General features: G+C 40.3%; 1 protein-coding gene across 1 annotated transcript in view; it reads left to right on the plus strand.

Annotated features, from left to right (window-relative positions):
• LOC112570576 (uncharacterized protein CG43867-like) overlaps nt 1–23483 on the plus strand; it is a 66842-nt gene that overhangs the window by 27117 nt on the left and 16242 nt on the right. Inside the window, 24 exon segments of the mRNA XM_025249088.1 lie at nt 120–203; nt 513–641; nt 987–1652; nt 2301–2501; nt 3003–3060; nt 3498–3601; nt 3999–4131; nt 4663–4781; nt 4942–5052; nt 5812–5898; nt 6474–6543; nt 6836–6924; nt 7048–7128; nt 7598–7765; nt 8397–8505; nt 8782–8894; nt 9060–9236; nt 9447–9667; nt 9854–10031; nt 10205–10360; nt 10579–10679; nt 11088–11229; nt 22895–23065; nt 23068–23084. Coding sequence (XP_025104873.1) covers nt 120–203; nt 513–641; nt 987–1652; nt 2301–2501; nt 3003–3060; nt 3498–3601; nt 3999–4131; nt 4663–4781; nt 4942–5052; nt 5812–5898; nt 6474–6543; nt 6836–6924; nt 7048–7128; nt 7598–7765; nt 8397–8505; nt 8782–8894; nt 9060–9236; nt 9447–9667; nt 9854–10031; nt 10205–10360; nt 10579–10679; nt 11088–11229; nt 22895–23065; nt 23068–23084 — 3485 coding nt within the window.

The following is a 23483-nucleotide window of genomic DNA, read 5'->3' on the forward strand; positions in this document are numbered from 1 at the left end:
TCCATTATCTGATATAAAAATAGAGAACACCAAAAAAAAATCTGATAGTGTGAGGATCATGACCACATTTCAAAAGAAGCATTGCTGATAAAACTGGTAATTGCATGCCATTGTTGTAGAAAATGCAACGGCTGCATGATGCCAGACAAGTAGAAGAAAAGGCACAGCGCATCAAAGATTGGGTTACCTGCAAACTGCAAGAGGTGAGTGTCTTAGAAACTAATGGGAAATAAGATTAAAGTACCCATGCATCAGAATTCAAAAGCAAAAGAAAGTTTCACGAAAGGCACCTTTACATAGTATATGTCTTGTTCACACTGCAATTATCTTAACAAAAAGCTGCATAATACTCAAAAAAACTTAATCCTTTAGTTGGAATAGATTATTTACTGTTATTGCCAACATTTTAATAATTTTGTTAGTGTCAGCATAATTTTTTATCATTTTGAATCCTCTGGTACTGAGGCATTAGCCACTTTCCATCTGTGAAAAAATATGTCTTTATGGAACAGCTGGAAAGCCAGAATAGCCTCTTGGTGCGGGAGAATGGAGAACTGCAGGACCAAGTTCTAACTCTTCGCCAGCGGCTGCTTTCTTTGCCTGCAAATGCTGCAAAGGAAATTTATCGTCTTTCCCTTCAGGTATTGTTTTGTCTCACATTTTGCTTATTGTCAACCAGAAATGACCATGTCCTTAACAGTAACTTTGTTTCTATGACAGTCGGCATATTTTATGTGCAATATTTAATGTCAATCTGTGAGATAAATTATGTCAGTAGGAACAATGCTGAGACATATGTGCTATAGACAAAAACTGGTAATATTTCATATTTGACTGCCAAATTATGTTTATTAGGCAGTTATTGAAGTTTTGCTTCCTTTTGAAGTAGGTAGTTACTATTAACAATCTGTCTTCAACAATCAGTGTATGTATACTAATAACTTTGATCATTACCAACATAACATGTTCAAAACTGACTATTTTAGGAGGGTATTAAATCAAGACCTTTGTCCCAGTCATCAGACCCTCCTGATATCAGAGATTCTATGATGGAGTCAGTTCATGAAGACAACAGTGGTGAGCAAAAAGAAAGTAGCCCAGATAACACTGATAACCAGATTGATACTATCTCAGACATTGAGAGTGAAGAAAGTATTGGGGAAATGAATCATGAACTGTATCAGGAGATTGATGCTAACCATGAGAGCATCTATGAACTCAAGCCTTTAGGTCCTCCCCAGATTCGCATTGAGCGAAAACTTTTCAACGGGAGGCTGCTTGATTCTTTGATCAGCTCTAGTAATGGTAGTGAAGAGATGATTGACCGAGCACGTCTTTCTTGGCCTCGCATGCAGGAGAATGAACGGTTGGACAGCTGTTGTGATGGTGATCTGATAATTGCCGAAGACATCACTCCTATCAACCTGACACCAAGGTCAGTGGGCACAACTTTTTCCTTCCAGCCAAATGCACCTCCTAGTACACCAACAAATGTCATCAATATGAATTTTGATGCCAAGAGTGTCACTTCACCTGCTACTCTTCCACGGGTCAAGGACAGAGGAAAACCATCACCTCTTAAGCTAGTCAAATCAGACAATGTTGAAACTTCTTTGTTATCAAGAAGGCAGCTGCTGTCTGGTGAAATTCAGGTAAATTTTGTTTCTTGACTGTTTTATCTGTCAATTTTACTGATAGCAGAGGTGGCCTTTGCAGTTGGCAGAGCCCTGGGCGAGTGTTATGTGCGTGGCCGAGAGCCGAAAGTGTAGGTTGTATACCGTACTACATCACAGGGCCGCCCTCAGACTCAAAGCCTGGGATGGTTGCCCTAGTCGCCACCCCCAAAGGCCGCCTCTGCTGAAAGCAATAGGCTGACCCTGAGTCTAAGACAGCTAACCACATTATAAGTTTTCAGCAGACTAATTATTTTGTGTTGGCTGTGCATAAAATGCACGGCAGGTTTTAATATGAAAATCTCATACTAAAAATAAAGTTGAACATTTGTAACAATAACAGCTTAGGATAAACCTGGTCACAATAATCACTGGAAAATTGTATAAAAGCCTTGATGCAGCAACAGAGAAAATATGAAATATGTTTATGAACTTAAATCTTTCCTTATGACTATTTGTTATTTCTACAGGATTGTTAATGCTGCCTGGTATGATTCTGGAAAATTAATGAGTATGGTCAGAATGTGCTGGGGTTTAGAAAACAAACTTATCCTAGCAATCTCAGCTTCAGGCAGTATTTTAAGAGATAATTTTGCTTTTAAGTTTTTCATTTTGTCTTTGTACCAGGTGCATCACTTTTCTTCAGAACCACGGGAAGTAGGGACCACATCTTCCTCCTTTAGCGGAATCAAAATAGGGGTTAGATTCTCATCAGAAGAACGGACATTACCCACAGGTAGTGATCCAGGTGGGCAATGCAGTATAAAAGGGGTGGAGGGTAAGGATGAGCCAGTGATAGGCAGCAGCATCATAAAGTCTCCAGCATCAGTAAGTGTTGTGTCTGCCTCCTCGTAGCTGTTTGTCTACTCTGCTTTTGTTGGCTGCATTCCGGTGTTTTCCTTGTCTACTGTCTAAATATTTATGTATTTTTTTCATTTCTACATATGTAATACACTCCAGTAATGTCTTATTTAATCTACTTCCTTTCAAAAGGAAAAAAGGGGAGGAAGGGGCAATAACCACTGTTTACACATATTTCTAAAACTTAGTCATGGTGAGATATTAACCAAGAATTATTCATTGAAATTAAAAGTGTAATTTATTTTGGATATTTTCTTATTGACTGTGTCACAACATTTGTTTTCATTGGATAGAATGAAAAATAAACCAAATGAAAGAAAGCTAATCTTTGCAGATATAAGAATGTAGGGATGCATTTTGTCTTACAGTTATTTTTTAACTTTTTTGAAGTAATAAAATGTGCTATTTTTTAAGGACAGTATGCCATAACATTGAGTTGGGACTAATTCCTAAGCATATATTCTTCAGGAAAAAAGGGCATATGCTGTGGCCCACAAACGTTCCAAAGGATGGAAGAAGGCAAAAGGTCTGTGAGTAATTCACGTGTATATCCCCTATTATCTTGCAATACTTTAGCTCATTTTTCAGTAAAATGAAGTTATTTTAAGAGCTCCTAACTTTTAGAGGATTGGAAATAAAATGTCAGGCAATTATTGACTAGCATTGACAACATTGTTATAGATTGTGATAGCTATAGTGTTACATTGCCTGTGCTAATTAAATGCAGCCATAATTAGAAGGGGGGGTTAGTGTGCTCATCTTCTGAAAAAGGATTTGGAATTTCATGCTTACTTGACCCATGGACAAGAAAACTCATCTCCTGTCTCTACTCTGTCTACCTACCAGCAGATAGATACCTGATTTATCAAGAAATTATGGAACTGCAAAAGACAATTTTCACTGGAACATAAATTGTTTTTCTCACCTATGGCTTGAAATCAGTTATTTTGGCCCTTTTTATAGGAGACCACCAGTCTACTCCCACAGGATCTAGTTCTCAACTCCAGCCCAGTATCGGACATCTGTTCCAAGAAGTCAATGCTCCAGTCTATGCAACACTTAAAGGGGTAAGTAAAGATTTTCTTCTTTTATGTTGTAAAATTATTTACATTTCTCAGGCATATAATATATATATAAAAACAGAAAGAGAAAAGATATCATTCTAAAAATGATGGAACCCACTTGAAATCAGTCTTTCTTCTAAATAAGTAAAATACAGTCCTTAACATCTACTTTATCTTTATTTATGTGCAAATAGTAATATATATTTTATAGTTAACGGCATCTTAAATGCATGTTAAATTTCATGGTATCATCAGTTCATTGTAGTTTTATTATAACCTGTCTTTATACTATTGTAAACAGTCAGTAGCGATTTTTAACAAGTACAGGCATTCAGTTTATGTTAAATCAAGCTGTTAAAGAAATTAATAATAATTCAATTTTTGTTTTAAAAAACACCAGAAAGCTGCTCAGATACGTAACACCCCTTTCATGGAGGAAAGCTCATCGGACTCCTCAGATGATGATGATGAGCTGATTGTTATCACAGATACACTGACTGCTGTGGATAATAAGACTGCATCGGATAGGCCAGGTATTACCACTCATTAAAGATCTTAACATCTGTAGCTTTTGTAAACAGTTGATGTAAGAGACATGACCTTTCCTTTAGAGTAGTCTGTGTGCGTGTGTGAACACAAGAACATGCTTGAATAGTGTGTCGGCAGGTGAGAATGTATGAGCACTTAAATGCACATTCATTTTGTATGTCCATGAAAGTTAAATTAATCTATTTACTGCATTTTAATACAAAAATTATAGAAGAAATTCCAGAAAGATAAAGCAAGTTTTTGTACATAATGTCTTATTATTTCTTCCATGCTTACCAGTACTGTACTATAACATGTTTAGATCAGCAATGTAGTTGGTTATTGCTAACTACATAGTTCTATACTATTGTTTAGAAAAATGTGTTTGCTCTGTGTTTAGTTATAATAGGTATCACTAGCATGTACGATTTCATGTAGCTATGTATTTGGACACCGTGCTGGTTGAAAATAAATGTAAGCAATGTCTGTTGAAAGAGTAAGTTAGTGGTAAGTTATTTCGTTTTCTGTCGTTTCAGCATCAAATGGCTCTTGTGACTATGCCTTGCCTCCAGAGGATGTTTCAAGCAAGAGTGATTCAGACACTTCAGAACCTGAGCAGAAGTTATTAAAATTTGCAGCAGACAGCCAAAAACATGTAATAGGCTATTGGAATAGCTTTAGCTTGCAAAACAGTTCCTAAGTTATTGCCTTGTAAAATTATTTGCAGAATATCTTTAAGAGAAATGTATGATAACTTTCAAATGTTGTGTCTGTGTCAAAATTAGTGCTACAAATATGGTGTTTTATACTTGTAGGACACTTTAGAAAAATGTGGCTACCTGTCTAAGCTTAGTGGAAAAGTGAAGACATGGCGACGCAGATTTTTTGTACTTCGAAATGGTGAGCTGTTTATCTACAAATCACAGGTCAGTTGTATCAGATGTTGAAATTAACTTTTAAATTACTCAAAGTTTTACAGTTAATTAAAAAGCTTTCTTGCTTTGAGTTTGGAAGCTTGTCTAGTTTCCTAAGAACAGTTATAACCCTCTAAAGCAAGGATGCCCAACCTAGAATGCGGGCCATCCGGCCCGCGAAACTTCTGCCCACAGTGCAGGAAATCGCATAGTTATATAAAAAATTCGAAAAAAAAACGAAAAAAGGGAAGAAGAAGTATTTATCTCCACGTAGGGGCATCTCTCAATCTTTTTTTCGATCGACGAACATTTCGATTCAGTGCTCCGACTTGGTGTCTCTACGATGCAGCCGGACCCGGACATTCAGAAGTTGGTTTCGGGAAAACAACTTCAAATATCCCACTAATTAGTACATAATTAATGGTAAGTACAACTTGTTTCTAATAAAAAATGGTACCTGCTCTATTTTTTTTTTCTTTTTTGTATTTTTGCGGTGAAGTGGCCCGCGACACGGCTGTCCGAAATGGATATGGCCCGCAGGCCGAAAAAGGTTGGGCATCACTGCTCTAAAGTATAAGATTAATGGGCTATTCATGAAATCTTTTTTGAGTGTTTTCCTTTTGTCTTAAATATGCGAGTGCCAGGGATATCTCATTCTCTAGTTTAATTCGGTGTCTCTTTATTTTATCCATTTTATCCACTGTTTATAAATAAGCATTATTCAATTTTAAGGTATTTATCTTTCACCATTATTATTGTATACTTTTACAGCATGATGTTTTTAAGAAGCCACAGGGTTCGATTGTATTGGATGGCCAGACCAAGATTATCAAATCAGCCACTGAACTTTCATTTGAGGTGAGCATAGATATGCTGGTCTGATTTAGTCCATCTCATGCCTTTTTATTACTTGCATTAATATTACCTTTGGCAAAATAGTCATTAAAAGTTTTTCAGTCAGAGATATTGAATCATATTTCACTTTTCAGGCTTTGATTTTTATCTTTCCACTGTAGTTAATGTAACTACAGATATGTCCTCTCTCTGAAATCAATTTCCAACTTTAACTATTGCAAGATAAAGATGGTTAAGCTAGTAATAATCTGTGATCGTCATTTGTGGACATGGTAGCTGGTCTAGAATTAAATTTGTCTTACTTTCAAGCAATTTTATTGCTGAAAGCTTATATCTTTTCGGTACGTCATTTTAAAGTTCACCACATATTGAATAGGTAGAAGTTTATTATATCAGAAAAACAACAAGCTGGCCATCATAGCACATTAATAGATATTGTTTGTTTCTTTTTCAAATTGTAACATGCAAAGGAATTCTTTTCTTCCAACTTAATATATAAATAGCAATGCTTGTCATACAATGCCTTACTACAAGATAAAATGAACATAGTTTGTTCACATGTTGCGGTCATTTTTCAGATCACAAACTGCAAGAAGACCTATTATCTTACGGCTGACTCTCCTGCAGAATTAGAAAGATGGATCAGAGGTATGCATTAGATTACACTTCCATGGGACAATTTGCAGACAATCCTTATACAATTTCCTCATTTTGATTTTATTGGTAAAATACATATATTTCCTATAGTTATGACATCCCTGATTACTACTGTTTCTTTGTTGTATTAGCATGTCTTTGTTATTTTGGATCTGCTGAAGCTCTGAACTGTTGAACTGAGATTTATAAAATACATAATAAAGTGACAATCACTCATGGGTTTAATAAATAAAAGATGTCACGTTAGATGTTTTTGTGGGGTTGAGGTGTATTTTTTTGAAAGTTTTACAGAGAGTGCTGAGGAGACAGGCAACCGGAAATCTTCTTGACAGCGTTGATTCCAAAGCTGTTGTCAAGGGTTGGATCACAAAGGTAAGTGAAACAAGAGTGATAAATACTGTCATGCCAATCTGTACATTGTTTTATCAGAACACATTTTCTTGATGGAATTTTCAGCAAATACATGGCATGAAAATATGTTGTTTTATTTGCTAGGTGAAAAATGGAGTCACCAGGCGTTGTTGGTGTGTACTGCTTGGTCGACATTTTCTATATTACAAGTCGCCTGGGGACAAGGTGGGTAGATGATGCAGTTTTTGTCACATTTGCTATATTTTTTAAATGTCATTTGTTTATCACTGTCACTGGCAGAATGATATTGAGTGTTCAGCACCTGAATAGTTCCTCAAAAAGTATTAGATATTCCTGAGCGCTCTGTGAGTGTTATGGTGATCATACATCACCCTAATAATTTTGATATTCTGTACTGATAAATTGTTGAACTTTTACATTCAGTTTGAGACTTGGAGGATTGCATTTTGTCATCTGTCAATTATAAAGGAAAAATATCATGCTGACGTGAAACTGATTTTTTAAATGAAATGTTATCATGTATGTAAAAAAATGTTTTTTTGAATTATATCTAATGACAAATGACACAGATGGTAGGTATAAGGAATTTATTTAAAAATTGATCAGAACTGATGTAGTCTTTTTAAGCTGTGAGTGGTTGAGCCGGTAGAAAACTTAGTATTATTTGTGATAGACTCCAATAGGCCAGCTGAATCTTCAAGATGCCAAGTTGGAGGAGATAGAGGGTGCTTGTGATTCAGATGATGAGTCTGATGTTTCTGTTCCACCCATACATGTCTTTGCCATATGGCCACCGTGTCAAGCACCTACCTATCTGGTCATACCTACTCGCCAAGAAAAGGTAAGCTATGGTGTATGTGTGCGTGTGCATGCATGTGTCTTCGTGTGTGTGCACTTGTATGTGCATTGTGCATGCATACCTTTGTGTGTGTGTGAGAGAAAGATTTCATGCATGCCCTCCAATGCTTATAGCTAAACAGTATTTAAGGGACTGAGATTCGGGAACTAAAATCATCCTTGGGATATAAAACAGAGTTAGTGATTCAGTCTGCAACAGTTGGATCATTGTGATACTGATGGAGTTTTTTTTTAAATCTGCCGAGATATGGTGTAAGGGAGAGGAACTATAACTTACTTCAATAAGATCATAGTGGTCCATTGTATCAGCAGTACAACATAATCCTCCTCCTCATGCTCCATTTTTTATTATTTCATGTGCACCATCTCATTTTCTTAAACTCCATGTTTTTTTGAGAATATAGATAAATGAATCACCAGTCAGTGACAGTTTCAGTAGTGCTGCCTGTTTGAAGTAGCATGCAATATATGCAGTGTATACTTATGTGTTGAAAGGTAGATGCCATGCTTCGGTGGCCTGCCCTCATTGTGAGAAACAGTTTAGAAAGCCTTTGATACTTGATTGATCCATGCAAGAAACTGAAAAAGTTCACATCTGTTTGCCTTTCTTGAAGGACTCTTGGCTTTATCACTTGACTGTGGCAGCAGGTGGGGGCACAGGAGCTGTGGGCACAGACTATGAACAATTTATTGCTAAGCTTATGCATGTTAATGCTGATCCAAGTGAGTACTCAAATATGTCTACATTCATAATGGAAATCTATAGTCTTCCCTATGTAGAGAGCAATAGGCAAAAGCAGTAACATCACCAGACTGTAACAAGGACTTGAATGCTAAAACATGCAGTACGGTGCAGTGTTTTAATGTATGACTGGGTTCAACTGTCCAGTGCTAGGGGCATCATGGTGCCGTGGTTTATTATCTTTTGTGGAATGCCTGGCTGCAGTAATGTTTTTGAAAACTGACTTATCCTGAAGTCTTGTTTGCATTTTCTGCCAGATTCAAGTTTATGGAAACTTCCTTTGATGTTATACACTAAGGATGCCATTCGTGAACCTTTGACAACCTTGCCTTCTGAAGAGCTCCAGTCGAAAGCTGTAGAACTTTTTAAAGTGAGTATCTTCATCATGCAGAACTTGTAAAGCATGAAGTTGGAACAGCTTCATTACTTTAGATAAAGTTTATTCTATCAAATACTCAGGGATTTATTCTTAAGTGCAGAAGTTTTGTTGTGCAGGAAGCTGCATATGTAAAAGGATACCCTCTGCTGTTTTCAGTCTGTGCACCAGTTTATGATGGTCGCCATTGAGTCCCAGTCTTTAGAGTTTCATGTTCATCTGGCCCAAAGTATGCTGGGTTTATGCTTGGAGCACACAGAACTTCAGAATGAGCTGTATTGCCAACTCATCAAACAAACCTCACGTCATCCTGCCCAGCCTAAAACAGCTGTTCAGGTGGGTGAAATCTTTAGCTGTGGGATCTCGCCATCAGCTAGGTATTTAATGCAGTTTTGTTATTTATATTTTCTTTTTTTTCTTTCTTCCTGTCTCTAGTGTAAATGTTTTTTTCTGCTTTAATTTTTTTTTTGAATACAGATAATTTCATTAATGTTATTTTCTACCATCAGAAACCAGAAACATTATTCTCGTGCTTGTTGTCTTCAGAGTCTACTACTGTGTGGCAAACATTCCTGGTTCTTGTGTGATGGATCACCTACATCCCCAACCTCATCAGTGGTGGATTTGACTGACAGCAAGCTAAACCCATTACCACATGTCTTGACTCAGGGCTGGCAACTCATGTCACTGGCAGTCTCCCACTTTATGCCCAAGCAGACCATTACCTGGTTATTGAAGGTGCACTTGCATCGCCATTCTGACCCAAGGCAAGACAATCTACCAGTTGCTTTTTCAACCTAACTAAGCAGGCGAGTCCTGGTTTGTTAGCTAGCAGGCAATTGTTTTTTGGAAGTATTTTGTCTTCTTTGAGATTGATAAAATTGTTTGCATATCTTTGTTTTTAAGTTTTGTTATTGTGTCTGCAAATAAACCTCTTTATCATCCCTCAACAGGTCAGAAATTGGGAAGTATGCTATATACTGTCAGCGGGCTTTGGAACGAACTTCACTGAAAGGACCTCGTGAAGTAGGACCATCACGCATGGAGGTGATGTCAATGCTCCTGCGCAATCCCTATCATCACTCCTTGCCCATCTCCATACCAGTTCATTTTTTAAATGACACCTATCAGGTACCCACTACTTTTTCTTTATCTTAACTTTATTTTATTATAAAACTGTTTGTTTTGACTGTCTTTATTTTAAAAGAACATGAAGCTTGCTTTGTGTAGAACTAGTGCAAAACTCATAGTAGGGAACAGATTAAATGTGATATTCTTACAAACTAAAGAATTGTGATTCACAGGTTGTGAGCTTTGATGGCTCCATGACTGTTCAAGAGTTTGTGCAATCCTTAAACAAAAGTATTGGTGTGAGAGATATGGGACAGTCTGGATTCGCTTTGTTTGCTGATCATCCTGCCAGTGAGGAGCTGGAACATTGTTTAGAGCCACAACTGAAGGTGAGCATAAGTACTTTTTATGTTTGCCAGATTGGAGAGATCTTTTCATTTTCTTTTCATTCTGTTGAGGTTACAGCCATGTAATATTTCTACATTTGTTAAGCAACTTTGTTCCAGGACTTAAAGGTTTTGAAAGAATTTTCTTCGTGTCTTTTATAAAATATATTTGCATAAATTTTTCTGTCCAAGTTTCCTTTTACTGTTAATTACTTTTTCAGGTTTGTGACATCATTTCAAAATGGGAACAGATTTATTGTGCAAATGTGTCAGCTTTCATTAATGACAAAAGCCGAACAATCCGCCTTCTATATAAAAACAGGTTAGCATCTTAGAAAAGAATATGATGAAATTAAATTTTCAAGAACTGTTTCTTTTTTTTTTACTTGATAGATGACTAATATATTCATGTACTGCATAAAAATATGATTATGGTGGTGATGGTGTAGACAATCCTGACTGTATAAAAGTATAGCAGATAAATAATGTATCATACATTATGCTTAATTATAAACATGTTTAAGTACAGGTTGTGATCTTCACACTCCATCTTAAGTGACACACGGTTTTATTAGTTTAGTACTATTAGAATTAGTACTGACAGCAAATACTTGCCTGTCTTTAGAAAAGAAATTTTATCAAGTATACTGTATTGTCTCATCCATTATGATACTAATATACTTCACTGTGGAGTGTTCTTTAATGGTGAAGTGATTACTGTGGCTGTCAGGTTATACTTCAAGAGGAGCAGTCGACAGGAAACTGAAAAGGAAAAGCTGTTACTGGCTTACCAAGTCAATGATGAAATTGTACATGGTCGATTTCCACTCAACCGAGATCTGGCTCTGGAGCTTGCTTCTCTCATGATGCAGGTAAAGAACCAATTATTTTATCACTGATTAAATATGGGAATGTTGCTGATTCACACATTGGTACATTTCTAAATCAAAGTTATATCACAATTGCAATTCAAAATAAAAATAAAGAACTGGAAAATACTCCTATTTTAAGATGGCTTCCACAGAAACCTGTTTTTTCCCTTCATACTGAAAATGGCAGCTGCTTCAACAGAAACTGAGTTGATTCATAATCAATTTAGTATAAGCAATAAGTTTTATAATGTTTATACTTAATTGTGATGGAGCATAACATAGTAAATACAATCCCAACATTTTATTTATGATTTGTTTGTATCTATTCATATTCACATCCCTGCTTTTGCTTTATTTGTGCTTATTGGACATTAGAATACTTGGAAAAAAATCTCTCTTTTTCTCACACCCACAGAGGGGGAGGGAGGGATGCAACAAGGTGAACCTTCTTAATCATGGAAGGGAGACTACACTCTTTTTTTTTTAAGTCCAGGCTACAAAAAAGTGTTGGCTCCCTTAGCTGTCTTCCGTACATGTCTTCCACAGGCAACCGTCCTTGCTAATCTGGTGACCCTGTGAGCATGTTAGGGTGTGCCAGTAAGGGGTCGATTTTAGTGTTATCTTTCCCTCAGCAATGCATACATGCGCAACGTGTGGCATCTGGGATCTGAATCTTATTCGCTGCTATTTCCCAGGGCTTTCAAGACCTGCTTGTCTCCTGGCTTTGACATTCTAATTACTAGTTATTTCTGAAGCAATTCATCCCCGAAAGCAATACTGTTTTATCAGTAGATTTTTGTGGAGGGTACCATTTTGTGTCACTCTTAAGTTAATTTTTTCTTTTGAATGTTGTAGCTTGATGGGCTTTGCCAGAAAAGGATGACATTCACTTTATGTATATTTGATGTGCAGCTGGTACACAAGTAAAAACCTCAAACATCCCATGCCTCAGACCCAGAACCCCTGCGCTCCATGTAGCATATGAGTTATTGTGCCCCCCATGTAGCGAAAGATTTATTAGACGGTTGTACCCTGAAGCTGTAACTGATGTGAGTCTCACGGTGACGTAGTGCACAGTACGTTTGCTGTGTGTCTGCAACAGTGCGAGTGGTGTGACGTGCGATTCCTGCTTTATCTTGCTTGCCTCATGGGGGTTATCAGAGAATGGTGGTTGAAAGTTTACTTTCCTTGTTCCCGTTACCGTGATAGTGACATATGTCTACTTAACTATTCCATGCATTCCATATGTAGACGAAGAAGTGAAGTCTGTGTCTGTGCGTATAAAGCCATACATAGTTATGAATGCCTGTGGCGAGGTCGTTGTATTGAAACACAGCATGACTGCGTGCCCTCCTCGCTCGCTGCCCCACGCACATCCCTCACAGCAGAACTCATCAACCACCGTGTCCCACGGCCAGAGAAAACAGCTCATCAGGAAGCTTTCTTATCAGTGGGGCCTCCATGATAAATTGTAGGTGTCAGAATAGACTTGTCAGCCTCCTACCCCTTCTCGCCGTTATAAGAGTATCATGTCGCATTATTGGCTGCAGCCTTAGCAACCAGCAGCGTGTTAAAACACAGCCTGCCTTCAATCCTTCAATGATTCATTCACGTAAATGTTTCTGTTTATTCATTGGTGTGCTTTCTGTGTTTCTTTTAATGACTTTTCCAGGCTGAGCAGGCTAATGAGTTTTGCTGGGATCACAGTTTTGCATCGGGACTATTCTGTTTAGACATGTTGGAAAAGATGTCTGCATCTCCTCTTTCCTCTGTCTTATGGGCTGTTAGATGGTTTGTTCCTAAATGGTTTCCATGAGAACCCAAAACGCGCTGGTTTCGTCATCTCTCCTGTCACTCCATCTAACCTAGCTGCATTCCTATCCTGTATTATTCTAATACAATTCTCCTCGAAATCTGCTTAGTGCAGATATCTAGCTAGATATGTAGAATTTCTCGAAGTCTTGAACAGGCTGATGTGTTTAAGATATTTTTCTTGTGCCTATGTCGCCCCTCCCCCCACACGCTCGCCTCATACAGTCCTACGTGGCGAAGTGCACAGTCATCTCACATGACACATCTCAGTCCTGCTGCCGTTGTAACCAGTTCGTTGACACCTTTGTTTCGTTTGACCTCCTTCCCGGCGCACTTTTTCGTTTTCCTAAGGAAATTGAGTTTTTCAGATTTAAGTAGATCAGTAAGATAATAACGGTCTGGGAACTTCGACTGTACTAAACGAAGGTGGGAAATAGGCACGAGATCATAATGTTTTGAATCGAAAACAGAATCATCAAAAATAAAAGCGGGGTTGAAAAACTGGGTATCCTAACAGGCAGATATAGAAACCCTTGTACCAATGGTCACACAATACCTTCCTCATTATTTTTCTTCACCAATTGTAGCAGCAAGGCAGCACCTGAACAATATACTTAAGCATACTTAAGCTTTATTTCCACATTGCCGCATTGTTGCTAAGAGTGCAGCGACCATTGCCCTTATTCACCCCCAACCACCACTAGCACTACAAACACTTAAAGTGCGAAAACTTCCTAGTTCTATTTGAAACTCAGTCTGTATTAGTTTGTATGCTATTTTCGTTCTGCTGTCAGATTTGTCTGAAGTTTGTGTCATTTCTTTGTGCTGACTTTCCATGTTCTTTGTCATCCATTCTCGAACTTTGGCTAAGATGAAAGTATAGTGCAGTATTTGGCTATCGTATTATTAGTTTTGAATTATTCTCTATTCAAAGCAACTTACATTCGGGAGCGCACTCACTTAACAAAGTGATGTTGCATCCCAAGAGATTTTCACATTATTAACTTCGGCCCAGTGCGCCGGGAGGATGGCTGGGTCACTTCGACCTCTTCTTGCAACCATCTTATTCTTTACTAGGATGTAGTCGCTTCGCAAAGCTTGGTGTAAGAAGGTTGTCGACATTTTAACACTAACACGGAGTGTAACTTTGTTATCAAATACGGTTCATGTAAAGCAGATTTTCAGCGGCAGAATCCTAGAACATAATAGTAGTCCTCTACAACAAAAGCAGCTGGATGAGTTATGCTCATCATGTAACCGTAGCCGGGATCTGGAGAGTTGCATATCTGCACCTGCTAATACAGAAGACATGCGACTGGAAACGAGGCTGAGGACACGATGTGTGCGACGACGGGAGATTTTTATTTGTGCCCTCCATTTGAAACATGGGCTGATGAATGCCTTGTGATCCTCCTCCTGTCGTGGGGGAAGTGTCAGTGAGGGGCTGGTGGCGCGTTAGTGTCAGTATTGTGGACGCCTGATTAATTGCCAGCATGGCCTGGGCGCAGTGTAGTGCAGTTGTGATTGGGATGTAATTAAGCCTGCGCCAGAACAAAACGCTTTTATTATTAAATTTCGCTGTTTTCTGCGGCAGACCGGAAAATTCATTCAGGCAGATTGATTAGCGCAGAATTATGCTGTGTTAATTTTTTGCAATCAGTTATTAATTATTGTGTGCCTGCCTGTTGTGGAGATGGGGTTAGCGACGTTTGTCGTGTTTGATGTTATGGTGTCACAGGCCGCGGGTACACACACACCCTGCCGCAAGCCTCGCACCCCAAGTTCATCGCACACTGCCAAACATGTTGTAGATGTGTGGCTGGGGAAGTTGATAGCCATCGTGATCGCCGATCCTCGTAAAGTAGGTTCGGCCACGGGAAGGATCGTCCAATTAGGAACGGCTTAGGTTATCAGTCACCAACCCTCAGTCGCCCCTCCTTACGTTCGGCGCTGTACTCTGATGGTGTTACCCTGTGTAATCGCCTATCGGCACGCTGGTCCTCGTCGTGCTATCACAGCTTCTTATTTTCACTGGCCTTCTCATCAGGCTGGCAACAGGGGAAGTATTTTCTCGACCGCATCCTCCTTGCCGTTGCACCCTTGCCACCTCGGGCACTTTCACCCCCCTCAGGCTTGTGTTAGCGCCCGATGAATTTACGAGAGGGAGAGGGGAAAAAAAGCAGCAGTCCGCGTATCGTGTCATCCTTTAGGCGAGCCGAGGTTGTTGCAGCCCGTCTGTCAATCCCATGAGAGAAGACCTTTCGATGAGCTCGGGACGGGAGAAAGTGAGAGATTAGCTGAAGACAAAATGGAAGGCGACTGAAGACGCATGGACTGGCAGGAAATGATGAGACTGGCAAGCGCGTTTTCCGGGACGATGGCCGCTTGCACGTGCTTGTTCCATGATAAAAGTCTCTTAAGTACGTTGGCAATCCTCGTCTATCCTTTTCATTACGTTTCGAAGTGTCCGCACAAATGGTCCGTTTTTTTATAAAAAAAAAATGATATTTAAAATGGCCATACTGGTTTCCTAAAACATGTTGCGAATTTTATTTCCGGCAGCTGCCAACTTAGAATTGGAAACTACATGACTGACTTCTCACACCACCTTTGCCCTGCCCTCCATCTGCTCTTTCGTATTTGTTTCTGTGTGCACGTGCGTACTGAGTCGTTTTATTAAAAAAAAAACAACAATTAATTTATAATGAGGACCAAGGCTGGAAATGTATTTAAAAATATACACACACACCCGTACTGGCTGTGGTGCCACTAACATATCTTCTAACCCTGCATTCAAAACATAAAACTTTCACAGAAGTAAGCTTAAACTGTAAAAACTCGAAGACATCTTTACATCCATATAAGGTAAAAACCATTGCGTTTGGACTGTGGACTCACCAGCAACCACACTGAAACGCGCCTCATGTTTAATATTACTGCTTTGTAACTCTTCTCGTGTATATTTAAATGTAACCGAGCCTAGCCGCAAAAAAAAAAAAACGAAAAAAAAAAAACGAGGCCCCATAATGCTCTCGGTATTCGGGCGATTACAATGGGGAGGGGGCTGTAAGATGTCGTCAGGACAGGAACATATTTAGCTCCCTTATTATGCCACTTTCGTGCACCATGGTGACCGATTTATATTAAGCTCGTCATTTACGATGTCCTGAAGAAAGAGACAAAGATGGAAAATTAGCTTGGAGAAAGTAGCGGGGGAAGATGAAGGCAGTAATACCGTGTCAGTCCGGAGGAAAATTCGGGGGTGGGTGATGGTGAGGGTGAGGTCTTTGTTTCAGATGGAGGTCATCGTTGAAGGTAGCAGTAAACAAAGGGGTGTCCTCCACAATAACACCAAGCACGAGGCTTTGCTCTAGCTACAATGTTCCCCTGCGACAGATGTCATTACCAGCAACATTAGAGTGAACATCACTCATAACTAGTGGTCTGATTCTCTTCCCATCAAGCCTTCCAAACCTTTTTTCTCTTCTTCCTTCCGTATGCATGCGAATGTTGGATTGTGTGCATATTTCGTCTTTGTGTCACCAACACACGCACATAATTATTCTCAGTATATCGGTGAGAGCGGCGCGCTTTACAGAAGAAAAAGCTGTGCAACTGCGTAAAACTCTGTCAGGCCAGCCCGGGGACGAATGTCATTGCCCTACTTTGTGGTTACCATAGACGACATAAATGATCCAGACATGCTGTGCATCCTCCACTGGGCAGACGCGGCTACGTGTTGAATGTCCTCCCCCCGCCGTCAGCGTCTTACATTCACACTGCACCGTCAGCCTCGCTTTCACCGCACACACACATACATACAGGTCTATATCTACCCTAGTCCATAGCATCAACTAGTAGTGTCGCATCCCATAGCTGCTGCAGCACTCAATCATTTGTTTTAAATTTTCAAATTGAAAGTGCGTAGGACAGCACTGTTTTAATGGACTACATTGATATTAAATGTTGGCCACCAAGCTTGTTTGTATACTGAGTTTGCTATTAGTAAATCATGGTGCTTGTTTGCCCCAGTGACTACACCCTGTCATCACTTGCATCTGAAAGCTGTTTGTTTTCAGTTGGCTCCATGAGGCCGCCACGCAGCTGCCACAGACCAGATTTTTGTGAGGCTTTCACTGAATTTCTAGTCAGCGGTGTGTGTAGGTGTGTGGGGCTACCAGTTAATTAGAGACAGCGAGATTCGTTCAGGGACGGGTGTGTAGGTCCGTGACTCACGTGACAGCGGGAGTGTAATACATTCTACATGTAACATATAGTCTTGTGTTGCTATCTCTACTTCTTCTTATGTCAGCCCGGGGTTACATCTACATGGTCATTATATTTCGATATTTCGGGACAGGCTATTTTAAGCCTTAATCCTTAGCTTCTCAATTTGTTTGAGGCTGGATTGGTGACAGACGATGAATTAATGAATGGTGTGATTGCAGACTATGCGGGGGAGCACGCAGGCTCCAGGCTGGAAATGGGGACTAAGACGTGGGACTGAACACGTTGCAAAAGTGTTAAAGACCAACCCGACTGGTTTGCTTTTTTTCAGATATTGGTAGGTGTAGGCAATATAAAAGAAGTCTGTAAATTTCAGACTCCAAAACCCATCCTTAAACGATGGCGATCACAAACGACTTCATATTAATATTTCCAATACTTGAATCCGTTTTCACTGCGCATAATTTTTGTAAATTTAATTTGAAACAATCTCACATTCGAAAAAGTAGTAAATTGACCTTTATAAACTTCTACGAAGATATTACGCAAGAACTGATAAAATTTCTCATTTATTATTGTAAGACATAACAGTGATAAATAAAAAAAATTTTGTGACGGTTTGTTACAAAATGGTTGCGAGATACATCTGACCGAAGAGCAAATAATTATTTTAACTGATTAACAAAGGCTATAGATATTCCTCTAAAAAGTCAAAATACTTGAGAGAAAAGAGGTTCGACCGCCTTTCTTCAACAAATAGCCAGTTGACATTTGTAAAATTCCACTGATGTTTGAGATTTGTGAATCGACAGCACTCATCTACGTGCAGTTATAAATTCAGCAATCTAACTCTAACATCAGTAACCCTAACCGCCTCCTTCAACTTTAGGAAAGTCATTCCCACCAGGCAGGCAGAACTAAATAAATATGTCTGCGATCTTAGACATTGACTGGATAATCGGTAACCATGGTGAACGTTCAGTCTTGGTGTTCTACAGGGTTTTGCTTGCTTCGCCTTTAGGTCCCATTGGCAGTGAGTTAAGGGTAGTGTAGGGGCTTTGTCGCACAAAATCCACATATTGAGGTCGATCACAGTCAACATGCATGAAATGTGTCTTACAGATTCATTCACCATCATTCAGACCATACCTCTCTCTCCCTTGCTTTGTTCTGTCTCTCCCTCTCTGTCACACACACACACACGCACACACAGGTGTCCAGAGATTTTTTTTTTTCTTCTTCTCATCGGGTTTTTATGGAAGTTGGCTTGATGATGATGAAGTTCCTTCTGTAAAAGAGGAAGAGCTCTTTTTGTTCGCTGTATTTGCTACCTCATCCGTTTAAGTAGTTTTATATTGGGTCGATTGGACGATGAAAAAAATAGTTATATAATGAAATTTGCAAAGATGTTTGTGTTATGATTACAGACAACTCGTTTTTGAAAGATTAGATCATGTTTTGCAGAATTCTGCCGGCTGCTGATTACCAATAGTGCTCGTCTTGATTTTATGGGTTTTCTGTGTTCGGAACTCTCATTTCCATCGTGATAGCGAAGTTTGATTTTGTTTTGTTATTTTGCTTTCTATCTCCCTCCACCTTCCCCTCTGTGTGCGTGTGTATCCATTTTTCCTGTCTCATTTCTGACTTCCGCTGTCTGTTCTTCTCGTAGATGAGGGTAGGGAGTAGGCGCAGATCTCATTAGTGGTTTGTTTTTGGTGGGTGGGTGGTCTGGTTGTTTGATGTTGTTACAGTAACGAGCCTGCATGGCCGGCCAGCAGTTTGTAGTGGATGTGTGTGTGTGAGAGAGAGTATAGTGGTGTGACCAAATGTGTGTGATACAGTAATATGACGAGATTCTTCATCGCTTCTCAGTCGTACACATTCCGTGATACTCACTGGGAACATACCTTGGTGAAGTCGTGTGAACTGATGTGTCCGAGGCATGTAAACGAGTGAATGCAATGATATTGTATTGTCTGTCTGCTGGCCTCTTTTGTGGTGAACAACCTTCCAATTTCATTGTTGCCCATTCCCTAACCATGTTTAGTAACCTGGGGTGAATTTGTTTATGTGGATGGTGGGGGGAGAAGATTTGTTTGGCATTTTTCTGTCACACGAAGAACGACACCAGAGACATCACTGATATATGTGGGGGTGTGTGTCTGAAACAGAGATTGGACATCCAACCGTCAAACCACCCTCATCTTTAACAGTTACATTTAAGAGTATGGATGCAGCTGACATTCAACGTGTGTCGTGCAGATACCCGTTGCCTGTTGTGCAGACGAGAGAGAGAAGGACGTAAATCTGGAGCACGTGATAATTATTGACGTTACGCCGCTCCCTGCTGCCAGGCCGTTACAACTACAGATGGCTTCACGTAGTGGCTAGCGTCCACAGAGATGCCCCTCTCACCGGTCAGAAGGGAATTCCTTTCATTTCAGGCTCCTTCTCCTTCACATCTACTATCATGTCCACTTTCTAGAATGATGAGCGCAGCTCACGCCAAGCCTGGCACCTGCGCGTGTTGAAGGTGCAACGGGACTCGGCCGTGGTAGTGGCGGAGATGGTTTGTTGGAAACGAAACATGAAGACCCGTCACGTCTCCTCACATTTTGACACTGGCTTCGGCCTCAACCGTGGTATCTTTGGCCAGTTTTTATTATTTTTTATTTTTATTATTTATTATTATTATTTTTTTTTTTGCGGATGCTTAGAGACAGTGATGTGGATGATGCGAACTGAAGCAAGCGGGATTCTGTAACCGGATCGTTCACTGATAATACTCTTAGTGTGCTGCTGGATGGCAGAAAGACTGAGTGTGTGAAGGGAGTGCATTTATACGAGGTACAGTGACTTGTCGGTTGTAACTCACTGTAGTAAGCCAGCTGATTAATCGGTATTCTTAGCACCCATTGACATCTTAGCGCAGCCTATCACCTAGCATTGCTTTTAAAGTGACTCAGCCAAGGGCTTCTGCAAAGCATCCCATTTCGCTTAAATCGATCCCTCCACTCCACGGCAATTCATCACAGTAATTGAGTCGAGAAAAGCAGGGTTGGGAAGAGGAAAAATTACCTGAGAGAGAGAAGAAAAGAAACGAGGTAGTTAGCCTAGTGCTCAATAGAACAAGTTTCTTTCGTCTTTGTTTCATAATCTTTATTTGTAGTTTATTTTTACCTTTAATACCTACATATTAAATGTAATAGTATGAAATATCCATAGTATAGTGGCCTTAGGGGTAGTGAACATGAGTGGTTCACCGTGTAAGGACGTGTCGGTATGCGAAAGTCAGAGCCCTGTAGGTCACTGTCCAGCACCTAACCTAAGGGGCTAAGGAGCCTCCTCTATTATTAATAGACTGTATAAAATCAGCAGTTATGACCCACGTGACCACCCCTACTGCCCACTGCCATGTGTGACCATTTGAACAAATATTTCAGTCTAATAATTCTATCTCGTAAACTTTTATTTCTACAGCAAAAAAAAATTGTCAAACGAGTAAAGCTTGTTTATTGTTTGCCTAAAGTGTACGTTGTCTTCTCTCTCTCTCTTTCATATGTTGCCAAGTGCAGCGGATAGCTCCCTCTACAGTAGACGCAGATAATGTTATTGGTCACATTTGGCGGTGAGGTGGTCGTTGTGAAAGGAAGCACAGTAAAAGTCATGGCAGTGTGGCCACAGACAGTCAAACGTGCTTTGAAAGCGCCGTTGGCTCCAGCGGCTGGCCTGTCCTCGTCCCACACTCGAGGGAGGCAGCTCTTTCAAGTGTACCGGCACGTTGCCGACCCGCCCTTATTGCATAGATAAATAAGTCTTGCAGACAGTTAAACGAGTCTTAACTCGCATCTCGCCAAATAAGTTAATTTTCTGCCAGCCAGACGAGGCGTAAATTTGCTGCAAGTCGACCGACGCTGTAGTCTGGGAGGAGACTGTGGGGATGGCAAACGAACTAGCGCACGCATCAGCTACTGTCCAGACCTCTCATCATCCATCCTGACATACATATAGAAATTCATCGATGTATACTTGCCTACATATATACTCTTTTTTGCTCGACTGCGAAGATTTTATTCACTGGATTTGTGTTACTTAGAGAGGTGTGCACTTTTATGGCTCTATCTTCCATTCCTAAAAGCATCGAACGCTGAATTTTATGAGAAGGTGTTTATCCTACGAGTCTACAGTTCGCTTGTCTCTTCTTTTCCTCTATCTTGGGGTTTGGTTTTTCTTTTCGTGCCAGCTGCGCCAGTTTCTGTGGAACATGCTGTTGGTCTTCCAGATTGCGTTACATCAGCTGTCGCCATCGGCTTTTTGGGGGGATGGAGGCCAATGAAAGCTGCTTTGTCTCAGGGGCGTTCGCGAACAGCCAACCAGCCATACATACATAACACTTCTATACATACTTGTTTATCTCTGTACATACAGGCATTACAGAGAAAAGGTCACATCATTTATAACTGTTTTGTACTGGTCATCAGAGTGTAACTAAATATCCACCAACTGTCAGGTTCACATTTATATGTGTTTGAACAGTGTCCAGTTTTTAGCAATATAATGTCCATTATTTCCTTGCAATTGTTATCTGGTTAAATGAAGGTCCAAACTGTGGCAGTCCATTTGTTACAAAACTCGTTAACAATAAATACCCAACCCACAGATCCAAAAACAAAAACAAAATCCGGAGAATATATTTCCTGGGTCAGATATCTGCACGCAAATAGGTTTGCAAGAAGGCCAAGAGTCGGGAGGATCTCGATAAGGTGATAGAGGAGATGTTGGTAAAGCACGGGGTGTTTGCACGTTAGACAGGGTCAAGCCGAGGTCTCGCAAAACTTGGGCGTCTCCAAGAACTGAAAAAAAGTATAAAAAATGTGCTAAAAAGAGTGGATGCTGTGCACGGCAGACGGCGCGCGCTGGAGGGTTACGGAGGGAGACGAGTTACGGTAACGGCGGCTTGACATGCCCCCGGCATACCAGCGATCTCTCCTTGTACAGGTCTCATTAACAGTCTGGCCAATGTCTGGTGCCTGTGACCAGGGTCTTGTCATGTGTACCAGCTTTAGAGCCTGGTAGGGCGGACTAAGCATTCTTCAGTGGCCAGAGGATCCAGACTTGGTCTGTTAAAGCTTCACATAAGAACGGTCAGAACGCGATGCGACTACATGTCCAAGTCTGGTTTCTGCTGGATTGTGGGATCCGATGAAACTTTCTGGAAGATATTGTTTGTCCAAAAGCCACCCTTACCCAGTGATTTATCGGTTTCATACTTTTACACTGTTCTTGTTTTCTTCTCACTTCGTTTCAGTCCTTCAAAAATTCTTTCACGATACTACAAGTAATGAGTAGAGCAGTCTGAAGTGAAGAAAGGGGCTAATTAGTGCCAAAAGTATGTCTTGAAGTATTATTTTATTTAGACAAAATATACCACTGATTGCATGTGTGAGATCTGATGTACATGTTTCTGCGAGCTATTGTCCAAAAACAAAAAGACACTGCCCCCTCGCAAAGGACCAATTTTTTTATTAGCATATCACTCTTCATGCATCGAGACCAAAACAGGTAACAGTCTTGTACACGGAATGAGGCAATACAGCCATGCGTATTTATCTGTGTATATGTGTAGGTGGAGTACGGAGATCTTCGCATCCCTGACGGTCAGCATATGGCCACCAACGTGTCCCCAGGGTCCACGCCCTCGCCGGCAAGTACCGCTGCCCTTCCGTCGTGCGGACTGCACACACAGCAGCTTCTAGGGGCGCACTGCAACGGTTCTACCCTGCCAAGTTCTTAGAGCGCAGTCCGGACGGACCCAGGTGAGCTGAGGGTGCTGGCATTCTTCCATGTCATTGTTTAAACAGCATAACACACACGACCGAGACCTCTATGTTATTGATAAACACAACCAAAAACATCGCAAACAGCTAACAGTAACATTAAATTCACAGCTTCGGCAGTAAACAAACAAAACATCGCGCGAGGGGGATCTTTTTTTTACGGTAGACAGGAAATTGGTTTAAAATAAATAGTTGAGATAATAGTGGGCTGTGTAAAGACAAATTAATAGATAAACGATTACATGCAGGTAAGTAAGGAACAGGGTGAGACAAAAACGGTCCCGATTAGTGCTGCCAAGAAGTTCTGGATAGAAAGGGTAGTGAAATTGGTTTACCTCTTAGGTAGAGAAGGGGAGGAGGATGCCAAACGACGGGTAG

Source organism: Pomacea canaliculata, linkage group LG8 (genome assembly GCF_003073045.1).
Source record: "Pomacea canaliculata isolate SZHN2017 linkage group LG8, ASM307304v1, whole genome shotgun sequence".
Classification (NCBI taxonomy): domain Eukaryota; kingdom Metazoa; phylum Mollusca; class Gastropoda; order Architaenioglossa; family Ampullariidae; genus Pomacea; species Pomacea canaliculata.